This window comes from Raphanus sativus, chromosome 5, assembly GCF_000801105.2.
Source record: "Raphanus sativus cultivar WK10039 chromosome 5, ASM80110v3, whole genome shotgun sequence".
Lineage (NCBI taxonomy): Eukaryota > Viridiplantae > Streptophyta > Magnoliopsida > Brassicales > Brassicaceae > Raphanus > Raphanus sativus.
Window position 1 is genome coordinate 38,244,989 of NC_079515.1, and position 12,649 is coordinate 38,257,637.

Sequence of the window (12,649 nt, forward strand, 5' to 3'; positions counted from 1 at the left end):
CGACCAAAGGCTGTTATCACTCGATCACAATATATAAAGGTTTGGTTATTGTTCTTCTAGATCTTGAGTCATTTCCACACTCATTTTCTAAGTAAAGTAGTAAACTCCGTATTGATTTACAGGAAGCAACTGAACTAGGGAAAAAAGCTCGAGAACTAAAGAAAGCAGCAGATGGACTTCGCCAGGAAGAAAAAAGTGGTGCGAAGGGCAGGGCATGGAGGAAAAATGTGAAAGCAGTTGAAAAGGTACATAAATTTTCTCACGGTTTGGTATCTTCTCTCAGTTTTGTTTCATAATTAAAATTGGAAAATCTGCCTGGATTTTGAGTTCCTAATGTGGTTAACCCGCAGGAGTTGCTACAATTGGAGGAAGATGTGAACCTCTTAGAAGAAGCGTATCCCCAAGGAGAGAAGGTAAGACGAGTGTATCTCACAACTATATCTAAATTCTTCGAGTTATCCAACTATTCTATGGTCTATTTTTTTTCCTTTCAGGCAGAAACTGCTTGGGCTTTCACTGTACTCGGATACTTGGCCAAGTTTATTCTTGGAATCATAGGGTTAGTACTTCATAAGATAATAATCTTTATTGGCTAGATGTTAAATAAGCCGTTATAGCTAAGCCTCTGGTGTTTTTTTTTTGTCTTTGTAGATTGATCGTTTCTGTTGCTTGGATTGCACATATTATAATATATCTGCTTGTCGACCCTCCTCTTTCCCCTTTTCTTAACGAGGTTTTTATTAAGCTTGATGACGTCTGGGGTAAGTTTATCTTCTCTTCTTGTTATGTTATCCTATACTAAGGGTCCTCATGTCTCTGCCTGACTCCTATGTTGGTGTGTGCGGAAATTTTCTAGGTCTTCTTGGCACTGCTGCCTTTGCTTTCTTCTGTTTCTACCTTCTACTCGCTGTTATCGCTGGGGCAATGATGCTGGGTTTGAAGCTTGTCTTCATTACCATTCATCCGATGAAGTAAACCACATCTATTGATTCTAAGAGTTTTTGGCTATATTCCAAGGTTATTATTCCGTTCTCTTTTAATTTCTAATTGGCCAATTTAAACTTGTTTTCAGATGGGGAGCTACTTTAATGAACTCTTTCCTCTTCAATGTTGGGCTCATTCTTCTCTGTTCCATCAGGTAGGCTAAACTAAATCTAATTGTCTTTGGGGCGAATGCATGAATCAATCGAAGTAACTGGTGGTTCTTTTAAATTGCAGTGTGATTCAGTTCTGTGCCACTGCATTCGGATACTACGCTCAAGCCACCGCTGCTCAGGAGATCTTTGGCCACACATTGCAGTCACTTCGAGGAATCAAGTATCTCTACAAGTAAGTAGTAACGGTTTAGGCACATAGGAGTCTTTTAAACTGTATCTGTCTATTGTCTTATTGAGAGAGGTCGATGTGGTATATATATGTATCTCAGGTACAACGTGTTCCAAATCGGGTTTGTTATCCTGGCTGGATTGACCTTCCTATATTACATCGCCTTCGTAAGTCCCTAGTTCATCTCTGATGTTTACCTACCCAGTTTTGTCTTCTGTATAAATGTTATGAAGAACGATATGTTGTTTCTGGTGTTTTTTGGTAGGGATGGAGAAGAAAGAAACCTAGCGCCCGTTTCCAGCTCTCTTCTTAATGTGAAAATATTTCCCTTTCGTTGGGGATCTGATTGAGTGCTGTCCACACAGAGTGTCTGATTTGTTTCCGGATCATACCGGAAGTACCTGGAGACTCACTCTGCTTGTGCTTATGAGTTTTTTTTTATTTTTAATATTGTTTCTCCTTTTTTGTTTGTTATGTATTTACTGTTTGGTTGAGCAACTGTTAGCTGTCCTGTCTTGTCTTGTCTTGGTTTATTGTATTGTACTGTCTTCTGATGCCAGATTATGTAGTGAGAAGCCTTACATCTCAAAAGACATTGCCTTAGACTCTGCGATAGATTTCCTTGTGGTTAAGGACTGTAACCGAATAGCTGTTTGGGAAACAAATGTTATGATCTCGACTACCTAACCGTAAAGTTCACCAGAATACACTTTTAATCATGTTTTGATGTTTTCATCGAATTAGTATGCGTGTCCGATAACAACCGATCTCGTTTTTGTATCATTGTTTAAAACCCGTTGAAAAGAATAGTTTGCAAACCATGAGTTAGTGGTCGGATGGTTCATGGCGTTTCATGGATCCTTAAAAGACCTGAATTTGAATCCGTCGTCACTCATACTCTGATTTGTAATCATCTGTCGCATGGAGTTTCCGGCTTCGTGTCAGATTTGTTTTTGTTTCTCTCCAAAACATAAAATGTTGACAAAAGCTTTTAAAATGAAAAAAGAAAGAAAAAGAGATACACGTGGTGTTTCCCCAAAAAAAAAAAAAAAGAGATACACGTGGTGAGATGTGAACGGCGACAATAACAACAACGTCAAACTTAATGTGCCGTGTAGTTTGGTAACCAAAACTTAACGATAGATATTAGTGCGTTAATCAATTGCTAGTTTCCTATAGTAGATAAGGTGGCAATGACTCAATGGTAGAGATGCAACGACCTGAACTTTCCTGCAATTTATTTTCTTACGAGATGAAAATTGTTAAGTGGCATTTTTCAATGTATTATTCTATTTTTTCTTTCAAAATAAAATTACGTATTATACTTTTATTCTAATCATATTTTATTTTAGAATAAAATTTAAATTACTTTATTTTGTGAAACAAATATATTTTTTTCTATTTTGGAATTGAAAATAAAGTAAAATTATAATTTTTTACTGAAAAATAAAATATAGAGTGGAAAATGAAACAAGATCGAAGATGTTATAATGTTAATAACATTTCATTGAACTTTGTAACAGACGTTTGACCAAAAATGAAAGTTAGCAAATGACAAAATGAAAAGTTTTGATTTATTTACTGATTGTGCTTCAAAAAAATTTATGTATACTACTCCCTCCGGTTTTTTAATATAAGTAGTTTTAGAAAAAAAAATTGTTCCAAATTATATGATATTTTTGATTTTTTTTATGTAAAATTTATTAACATACATGTATGACCAATGAAAATATATTCTTCTGTTTTTATTAGTTGATTATGTAGTTAGGTAAATAATTAACGATGTTCTTAATCTATATGTATAATTTTAAAACGGAAGGATTATTAATTATTTTGGTAACGAGGTACCGTATATCAATACCGAACACGTTAAATAATGATTTAGAGTTCCAAAATAATAAATAGCACAATTATGAAAATGAAAGTTTGTTTGATAAATCGGATGTTTAAAAAATAAAATCACGCATCATGCAACACTTAATTCGCGAGAGTAAAATCAATAGATCAGTCACGTCTACTTGTAGCTGTCACTTTCAAGTTTTTTGTTTGTTCATGTGATAGCAATCGGCAGATGAAAAATTAAATTACAAGGACTGAAATTGCAGAGATACCTTTTAGCGTTTTTCACTGTTCATATGTTCTGTCTCGAGTTGGTTTGGCTACTTCAATAATTTATTAACATCCACACGAAAAGGGTTGAAGAAAAAAAGCAACTCATGATGGTTTCTCGTTGATTAAACTCTTTGGTCTTCTTGTGCCAAAATGAATTTTCCCCACTAAGCAACTTCTTTTCAAACAAACCCATTATCTTCTTCTTCTTCCTCCTCCAGATTCAGTTTGTATATAGGAGACAGGTCAAATTTGAGGTTCTTGTAGGAAACTTGTACTTCTTACATCTCCATCAAATCCAAATTTAGTCTGTATCCAGGAGTGAGTATCCTTCTCTCTGGATTTTGTGATGCGCTTTAATTGCTTTGGAGTTCTTGATAAGTGCAAAAGAAATGATCGTCTTGGTCAGAAAGAAGCTGAAGGTATATACAAACATTTGTCCATTGATACGTTTTTAATTATGTAAAAGTTCTTGATTATTTTAGGGATCATAATGCCTGTGAGTCTGTGATCATATTATTGTAATAATGATTATAACATTTTTCAATGGCTTTCATTTAATAATGTAATAATGATTTTTAGGTTAAAGAATCTGCAACAATGGTTGACCAATTTGATTTAGTCACTTTCCTGATCTCTTTTTGCTAAGAAACACGGTTCTTGAATTTGATTCAGAGATTTGCACCGACAATGTGAGAGTCTTTTCATATAACTCATTAAGATCAGCCACGGATGATTTTCATCCATCTACCAGAATCGGAGGTGGTGGTTTTGGCATTGTCTACAAGGTGAGAAATGTTGAAAACATGTTACGTACGTTTGATGTTTTTTCTAGCGAATCATGCAACAACATGGTTCTTGAAATCTTGCAGGGAGTATTGAGAGATGGTACACAAGTAGCTGTGAAATCACTTTCAGCAGAATCTAAACAAGGCACACGAGAGTTCTTGACCGAGATTAACTTGATATCCAAGATTCATCATCCTAACCTTGTTAACCTCGTTGGCTGCTGCGTCGAAGGGAACAATCGGATTCTCGTCTACGAGTACCTTGAGAACAACAGTCTTGCTAGTGTTTTGCTTGGTAACTTTTTTTGTTCTGATTCTCATCTGCCAAGTCCTGTGTTTAACCCTGATGTTTTTTTAGGTTCGAGGAGTAAGTATGTTCCACTTGATTGGCCCAAAAGAGCTGCCATTTGCGTTGGGACAGCTTCAGGTTTAGCTTTCCTTCACGAAGAAGTCGAACCTCAGGTCGTTCACCGCGACATAAAGGCCAGTAACATCTTACTAGACCAAAACTTTTGTCCCAAGATTGGAGATTTTGGGCTGGCAAAGCTTTTCCCAGACAATGTCACTCACATCAGTACCCGAGTAGCGGGAACAGTGTAAGAATCGTTTCATTCATGTATCCATCTTTACTCTACAGATATATGTTCAGCTAATGAAGTCTGACACTACAGGGGATACTTGGCCCCAGAATACGCACTTCTAGGTCAGTTAACAAAAAAAGCAGACGTTTACAGCTTTGGGATACTTGTGCTTGAAGTCATAAGTGGTGGCAGTAGCAGCAGAGCTGCCTTTACAGACGAGTTATTGGTTCTTGTCGAATGGGTAAAGCTTATAAACTATAATTACCTTTACACACAATGTATACATATGTCAGTGAAAACATCCTAAACGTTGTGGTGACTAGGCTTAGGCATTTTGCCCGATATCCAAAGAACCAAACAGAAATAAAATAACCGAAACCAAAACTGGATCAAAACTCTCAAATAACCGAATAATTTTTATATATCTATATCCAAATATCTGAATCAAACTGGAACTAAACCTAGAAATAAAAATGTACTCAAATATATATATATATATAAGTATTAGTTATATATTTACATATAAAATAAATGAATATACAAATATAATTTAAAATCTGTTAAACTATCCAAACATATTTGAAACATTGAATTATCCAAAACATATCCACGATAATCCGAATTATCCAAAAATATTATATGAATCATTTGAATTATGCGATATTTTATCCGAAATGAACTATATTTAAATTGAAGAAGGTCAATTTTTTCTGGGTATTAGCCGGTTGTAGTTTCATTATCTGACATGACCCGGACTTATTCAGACCGATCCAAACTGAAAAAATGTGGTTCTTAAATGGATGCTAAAATCCCCTAACCGAACTACGGGTACCAGAAATAAACTATCCTAACTGAACAGATACTTGAAATGCCCATACTAGTGACCTTTGTAAAAAAGACATTTAACTATATAACAATGTAAATGTGATGAAGGGGTTTATAGTTAATCTGTGGCTTGGTAGGTTTGGAAGCTGAGAGAAGAAGGGAGGCTACTAGAGTGTGTGGATCCATATCTAACCAAGTTTCCGGAAGATGAAGTGACACGGTTCATCAAAGTAGCTCTCTTCTGCACTCAAGCTGCGGCACAGAAGAGACCGAACATGAGGCAAGTGGTGGAGATGCTTAGCAGGAAAGAGATCAAGCTCAACGAGGCTGCCTTAACAGAGCCTGGTGTCTACAGAGGTGTCAACAAGGGAGGCAACCACCGTGGCCTCGGTCTTAGAGGTAGCAGCTCACAGGAGAGCTCATCAACACAAGGTTACAAAGGGAAAAGCTCAGCTTTTCCTCAAGGGTCGTCTTCGGCTTCTGTTGTTTCGTTTCAGAGCGTTACAGAGATGGCTCCTAGATGATGATTCTTTGTTTAGGATAGAGCAGATGCATATATCCCTGAGTATATTAATTAGTTTCTGATGAATTAATATTAACTAGATCAAATGCCAAGAGAGAAACATTATTAATTCAATAAGAAGTCTTCTGTTGTGAGTGGGATTCATAGCATTTTTGTCTTCTTAAAGTTTTAATTCTAATAGATAGTTACTGTAACGAACTAGTCCATTTTATGTTAGGTCTTAGTTGAGTGGGAAAATCAAAGTTCAAGAAGAATAAAGTGAAATGCAGGCTTTGATAACGTTAAATGTCTACCCATTAATCATATTTTAGATCTAAAGTATACAATATTATATCAGCATCATGGTTATATAAATGAAATACCTTTTAGTCTTCAGAGCAAGTTTCTATTGTATAAGATGGCTAAACTTGAACTACTATTTTTTTGTCTTTCACAGTATAATGCTCTCTTTACTCATCAAAATGTTTTACCTATTTGAACAAGACAAATTATCTTTCTTTTTATGTCTTTGCTTTCTACCTAATGAAATAAAACTTTTGGTTGCAACTTAGTGGATTCCACTTTGAGAGGAGAGGAACACACATTCTTTTTAAAAAGTGTTGAATGTAAGCTTTTCCTTGGATTCTTTAGATACTATTGATACGTTTTGTTCTTGTTAGGTCAGTTTTTTTTTAACCTACAATTTCTGAAACGCTTAAACTTTTGTTTTTTTTAATCATCATCCTTCTTTTAAGGAATTTATTGGAATTTTCCTCTTGTTTGTTTATTTAAATAAGAATTATTTTAAATGAGATCAGAAAAGAAGAAGAAAGCCAAGTGGGGATTGCCCATGAGCTTTCTTGTCATTGGTCCACAAGATGTCGACCTCTGTTTCTTGTCACCGAAACGAGTTTTCTTTTTCTTTTTAAATTTACTTTTAAAATTATCTTTGTTAGACGAGTTCACTTTATAAGTACATTATTACAGTATTATCCGCTCAAGCTGTCTTCACATATATGTAACCATCTGATCGTAAGTAAAACAAAAAAGCCTCTCCAACAGCTCTTAACCATTTTAATGTCTTATAAACGTTAAAGTGGATCATAGGTTTCATAATCTCGAAGACTAAACAAGAGAGAATGTAACAAAAAACATTGTAAAAATAAAAATATCAAGAAACAGCATTAAATGCATTCATAACCTTTAGTCAGCAAGCACTACAAGAAAGAGAATGAGAGCGAATCGTGGTCTCTGGTTTCTGCACAAGATTTATATTATTTTAATCTTCTTTCTTCTTCTTCTTCACGTAAATCCACACAATAACAAAGATAATAACTTTACTTTTGTCTTCTTGAAAAGTAAAACTCTTTCTCGATTACTAAAAGATTCCACCTAGAAGAAGAAGAAGAAGAAGAAGAGCTTGCTTCTGTATCCAGAGAGAGAGACTCATTTCTCATTTAGTTAAGCTATGTCGATGTTCTTCAAAGCCCTAGGCTTTATGTTCGTTTTTTTGTGCTTCGAGGTTCATGGAACCATGGCTACAGATGTTAACTCCTCCTTTTCATTTGATGGGTTCGCAAAGTCTCCGAGCTTTGACAAGGATGTTTCTCTGTTCGGAGATTCGAAGCTTGTCAGTTCCATTTCTTCGATTCAGCTGACTGAGTCAGTGAGTGGAAGCGTGGGAGGAGTCGTTTACAAGAAACCCATCAAGCTTCTCCGAGGTAAAGAGAGGAGGAGGAGGAACTCGTTATCTTTCTCGAGTTACTTCTCATTCTCGATGCCTAACGAGATTGGTGATGTACTGAGTTTTGTAATGGTTCCGACCAGTTTTGATCTTGGACTGTTCGGTAAGAGAGATAACAGCTCCTCCTCTGCTTTAGGGTTTCTGTTTGAATACGCAAAGAACGAGACAGTTGTTGGTTTTGAGTTTGATGTTTCCAGTGGAGGAAACCGTGCAAGAATCTTGATAGGTTCTCAAATTAGAAACCTTTCTTTTGAGGGTGACTTGATGATGGTCAATGGAGGGAGGCTGAGCTGTATGGTTGAGTATGAGGCGAGTTCTAAGAGAATGATGGTTCGGTTCAGAAAATCTGGTTCGGTAAAGATGTATGATCCATTCTTCTCTTTCTCCGTGGACTTGGAGGAGCTTTGGTATGGTGGTGAGTTCATGGTGGGGTTAAGCTCTACGAACGGGAACTCTTCGAATGCACATTTTCTCCATTCATGGGGGTTTGAGATAAGGCATCCTCCTCCGACGTGGATGCATTCAGAGCCGCTTCAACCGTATGAAGGTGTGGAGGCTGACAGTTCAAGGGAGGAGGAAGAGGGTGTGGAGAGAAACGAGTGTGTTTGGAGGATGCTTGGTGTTTTGGTCTTGGGTGCAGTGTGTGGAGCCTTGGGAGCAGTGTTGGCTTTGTGTATCTGGACGATATGCGGTGGTGCGAGGCGGTCAGTGGTGGTGGTTCCAGAGGAATGTCCTGTGAAAGCTGTGAGTGCTATTGAAGAAGGCAAGAAGTAGTGAGGAGTTTGGTTTGGTTTTTGAAAGTTGTCTTATGTTGGAAGTGTAAATGTAGTGTCTTCTTCTTCTTCCTAGTTCTGTTTCATCTTCTTTAGTGACTCTTCTGTGTTTTAGGTTTGGACTTGAATCAATTTCAAATGTAAAACCACCATGAAAAGAAGACATAAGATTATTTGATCTTGCAACATTTAACCAGTTCTTGTTGCTATTGTTCTGCATTCTTATGGATTACAGGTTCTACATTTAACATTGCGTCACCAATTTAACATCTTTTCTATCTTTGGTTATGTATCCAACACGTTCTTCTCCTGGCACAAGATTCAGGACCCACTTTGTCTTCTCCTCACTTTGATCTTTATTGCAACAGGCTAACACAGGAATGTGAACTAAGTAAAATAAGTCTTTGCTCAGTCATCTCGTGACACAGATAAAATGTCACATTCACATGTATCATCACTTGTCGCTTGCTTTTATGTTCCATACGTCTTTAACCATAGAAGCATGTTCCTGCAAGAAAATCAAAATTAATGCAAGTTCCTAATCAATCAAAGACGTGAAAACATATATGTAATACTAGTTACCGTGATGTGTTTGTAAACATTATGAGCCGAGAAGCCTCTTGCATGTAAGTAGCTGCCTCCCTATCATGAAGTAAAGGGATGAAGCAAGAAGATGACTACTTAAACAAGATTAGTTTTTTATCTAATGCAGGGAGCTTGGAAGTTACCTCATCTGGAGAGAAGAAGGCAACAGAATCTGGATCAACAGAACCAGCGGGATTCAAATAATATTGACATTAGAATATATTTTCATCAACAAAGGAAAAAATATATAGACTATACTCATTATAAGTTCGTCAGTGTGATATTGATATCAAGTGGTATTGCCACAGCAGAAAGAGAAAGTAGATCTAAAGCTTGGGTCCGGCGAAAGGCCGGCGCGTGAGCGTGCGTGCCGTCGCCGGAGCCCCTCCAGTGAATGCATAAGGTTGGTATCCGCTGTCACTTCGTCCCCTCTCCTCTCCACCTTGCCTGAGCTCTGGAATTAACGCCTTCGTGGTGGTTTCGAAATTGGAGTAATGGCGCGGTTGCGGAGGGTTGGTGCGGTGAAGCTTCTTGTACTGCGTGATGGTGTTTTGTCTCCGAGAGGCGGAGGCTCCGACAGCTTCGTCGCCGTCGGTTCTTGTGTCCGCGACGTGGAGGCTTCGTCAGATCCGTCGTCATCGGTTTTGTCGCCGGAGGGTTAAGGCTTCTTCAGTCTAGCTCTGTCGGTTTTAGTTGGTCCGGGTTTCAGTGGACCTTAATGGAGGGCGTCAGTGGCCCGTCGGTAATTTCTCGGTTCTCGGTTCGTGTGTTATAGAGACCATCGGTTGGTTTACTTGGATGAAGCTCTCAAGTGATGTGATGAAGCTCTCCGGTGAACGAAGGTGAAGCTCTGAAGAAAGGTGGTGGTGCCGTCGGAGGCTAGACAGTCTCATGAGCTCCGACGAGAAGAGGTGTGCGGTGGAGTAGTTCCGGCGACGGTTTCTAAGTGGTGTCGGTCGAGTTGAAACTGAAGTGACGCATGTCGTCCAGCCGGTCCAGATCCTTACACGTGTCGGTTTCCTCGACGGTTCGACAAGCGGAAATCGTCCGGTTTAGTCTGGTTTGAATTACGGACCCACCGGTTTAGTCTTGGTTTGGCCCTTTGTTATTTTGGTTGGGTTCCAGCTTCATGGGCTTTTCCTGTTTATTTTAGTATTTGTATTTGGGCTTGACCCTTTTTATTTAATATCAAAAAACTTGACGGAAAAAAAAAATTCGTCAGTGAAAAGTATATTATCTAAAAATATTAATCAATAATATAGAAACAATGAAATTGTAACATATTTCTAACAATTAGATAGAAATACATGTGAACTAATAAGACATCATACACCCAGAATTAATTTATACTCACAACTAAATCAAGTAGAAGATATAAATAAAATTATTATTTTATATTATATATATCCTCTTTTCTTATAACAAAATATTTCATGTTTATTAAATTTCATCAAAATATTTATTTTGATTAAAACCTAAATCTATATATTATAATATTAGATATGCCTTTTAAATAATTAAATAAGAGTATTTCAAATACCTATATGCACACAATAAGTAGATAATAATCATACTTTTATCGTAAAATTTGTTATATACAAAGCATAATTCGACATGTGCATATGAATTAATCTTTTATGTCATTCAAATAAAAAAGAAAAAGGTTATAATAAAATTATTTATAACAACATAGTATTAGTTAATACACATTAAACAATCTATATGTTTTAAGAAACATTACGAATAATATAAGCATATTTGTAAATAGACTTATATATTTACATATACAAACAAAAAGATATCTAAATATTAGTTATTTGAAGAATATAATTATATTAAAATTTAAATAGAACAATAATAAAGTATACGTTGAATACAATTTTACAGAGAAATATATATAAACAATATATTATTCTGAAATTACTAACTAATTATTAAAATAAATTCGAACGTAGAGAAAAAATCAAGAGCGAGAGAGAGGGGGGAGGGGGGGGGGAGAGTAAAAAAGAGATCTACAAAATTCAAACGTATTTGGTTCAATCTTCTTAGATTTTCCTTGTAGATTTTATTGTTCGCTCTTCAAAGAAATCTCTCTTTATTTTACTTAAATCAGTATTTTTTCATTTATACCTAAAAATCGCTCTCTCTCTTCCGTTATATATTCTCTATTTTCTTTTTTTCTTTCAGTTTTTTTTCTTTAGTCATGGACTCCTCCCGCGTCAAAATAGTATGTTTTGACTATAGTGTGTTTTATAAATTTGTTCTTAGCTAGGTTGTATAAGATGTTATGTACCTCACAAGACTTTAGACGGTATCGAATCAGCTTTGGAGTAGCTAGGTTTGAGAGAGAGCCAAGAGAATGTGTGAATAAAAAGCCTTGAAGTGATACATATTTATAGAGTCTGATAATCTCATTAAGGCGGTGAAGAACCAAAAAAATATCATTTTGTATTTTTAAAATCAGAAGATATAACATTTATCAGTTGAAATTATTTAGAAAATAAAATCTTGAACTTTTATATTGTTACAATTATAATATATATACAGAGAAATTAATATGCGGAAGGTCTTTCTATCTTGTAAAAAAATATTTTATATCTTTGTCGTTAATGATTTGGAGATATATACTAATTTAGTTTCTAACTTTCTACTGATGAATTTACTTTTTTTTTGTCTTATGATAACTATTTAAAAAATGCTTATACAGTTGTAAAATTGATTTATTTATTGTTTATTAATCTTATAAGGTTATAAAGTCTGAGGAAAATAAATTAAAATAAGTAAATGATAATTCTAATCACTATTTTGTAGTTCAAGGATTAAATTCTAAGGCAGTCAATCGACTACCATAAATTTTTTTTAAAGAAAATTGATAAGTTAATTGATTTACTATGTAAATTTGATTATCTTTTGGACCACAAAAGGTCGATTTCCATTCAATGGGTTTGGCAACGGTAAGGTGTTTATACGGTTGTAAAGTTTGAATTTTTTATCATTATTAATCTTATAAAATTATGAAATCTGACACAAATAAATTAAAATAAAGATATGATAAATTCTGATCACTATCTATATAGTTTTAGGATTAACTTCAAACACAATCGAGCAACTACCATAAAATATTTTTGTTTCTTTCTCTCATAAATTAATATATCTACTTTTTGAATTTGATTAACTATTGAACAACAAAAACTAAATCTTCATTTGCTGTTAAACACCAATAAATGGGGTAGATACATCACTATAAGTACATACTCCAAAAAACTGGTAAAATCTGATAATTAGAAAATTTAATGAGTACAAACACTAAATATAGTAGAAATCCTTTTTAAAGCTTGAACTTTCAAGTCAAATCCAAATAAATCTCACATTCTCACTTGCAATATTTTATACCTCAATTTCTTAAAAATATTTCC

The 12,649-nt window shown here is 35.3% G+C and overlaps 3 protein-coding genes across 3 annotated transcripts in view; all 3 read left to right on the forward strand.

The window, feature by feature from the left end:
- The window catches only part of LOC108805217 (LIMR family protein At3g08930), a gene marked incomplete at its 5' end in the record, with an annotated part of 2,638 nt that extends 704 nt beyond the window's left edge, over nucleotides 1-1,934 (forward strand). Inside the window, 9 exon segments of the mRNA XM_057010794.1 lie at nucleotides 1-39; nucleotides 123-245; nucleotides 351-559; nucleotides 652-761; nucleotides 857-971; nucleotides 1,073-1,138; nucleotides 1,219-1,329; nucleotides 1,427-1,493; nucleotides 1,592-1,934. Coding sequence (XP_056866774.1) covers nucleotides 1-39; nucleotides 123-245; nucleotides 351-559; nucleotides 652-761; nucleotides 857-971; nucleotides 1,073-1,138; nucleotides 1,219-1,329; nucleotides 1,427-1,493; nucleotides 1,592-1,639 — 888 coding nt within the window.
- A 1,495-nt stretch (nucleotides 1,935-3,429) lies between these two features.
- On the forward strand, nucleotides 3,430-6,346 carry LOC108857425 (putative serine/threonine-protein kinase). The gene is made up of 6 exons (XM_018631412.2): nucleotides 3,430-3,857; nucleotides 4,111-4,223; nucleotides 4,308-4,518; nucleotides 4,582-4,819; nucleotides 4,895-5,045; nucleotides 5,767-6,346. Exons 1-6 carry the CDS (start codon nucleotides 3,785-3,787, stop codon nucleotides 6,151-6,153), a joined length of 1,173 nt encoding a protein of 390 aa, XP_018486914.1. The 5' UTR covers nucleotides 3,430-3,784; the 3' UTR covers nucleotides 6,154-6,346.
- Nucleotides 6,347-7,281: 935 nt separating this feature from the next.
- On the forward strand, nucleotides 7,282-8,857 carry LOC108856852 (flt3 receptor-interacting lectin). Its single transcript, XM_018630749.2, has one exon. It carries the CDS (start codon nucleotides 7,600-7,602, stop codon nucleotides 8,647-8,649), a length of 1,050 nt encoding a protein of 349 aa, XP_018486251.1. The 5' UTR covers nucleotides 7,282-7,599; the 3' UTR covers nucleotides 8,650-8,857.
- The last annotated feature ends 3,792 nt before the right edge of the window (nucleotides 8,858-12,649 follow it).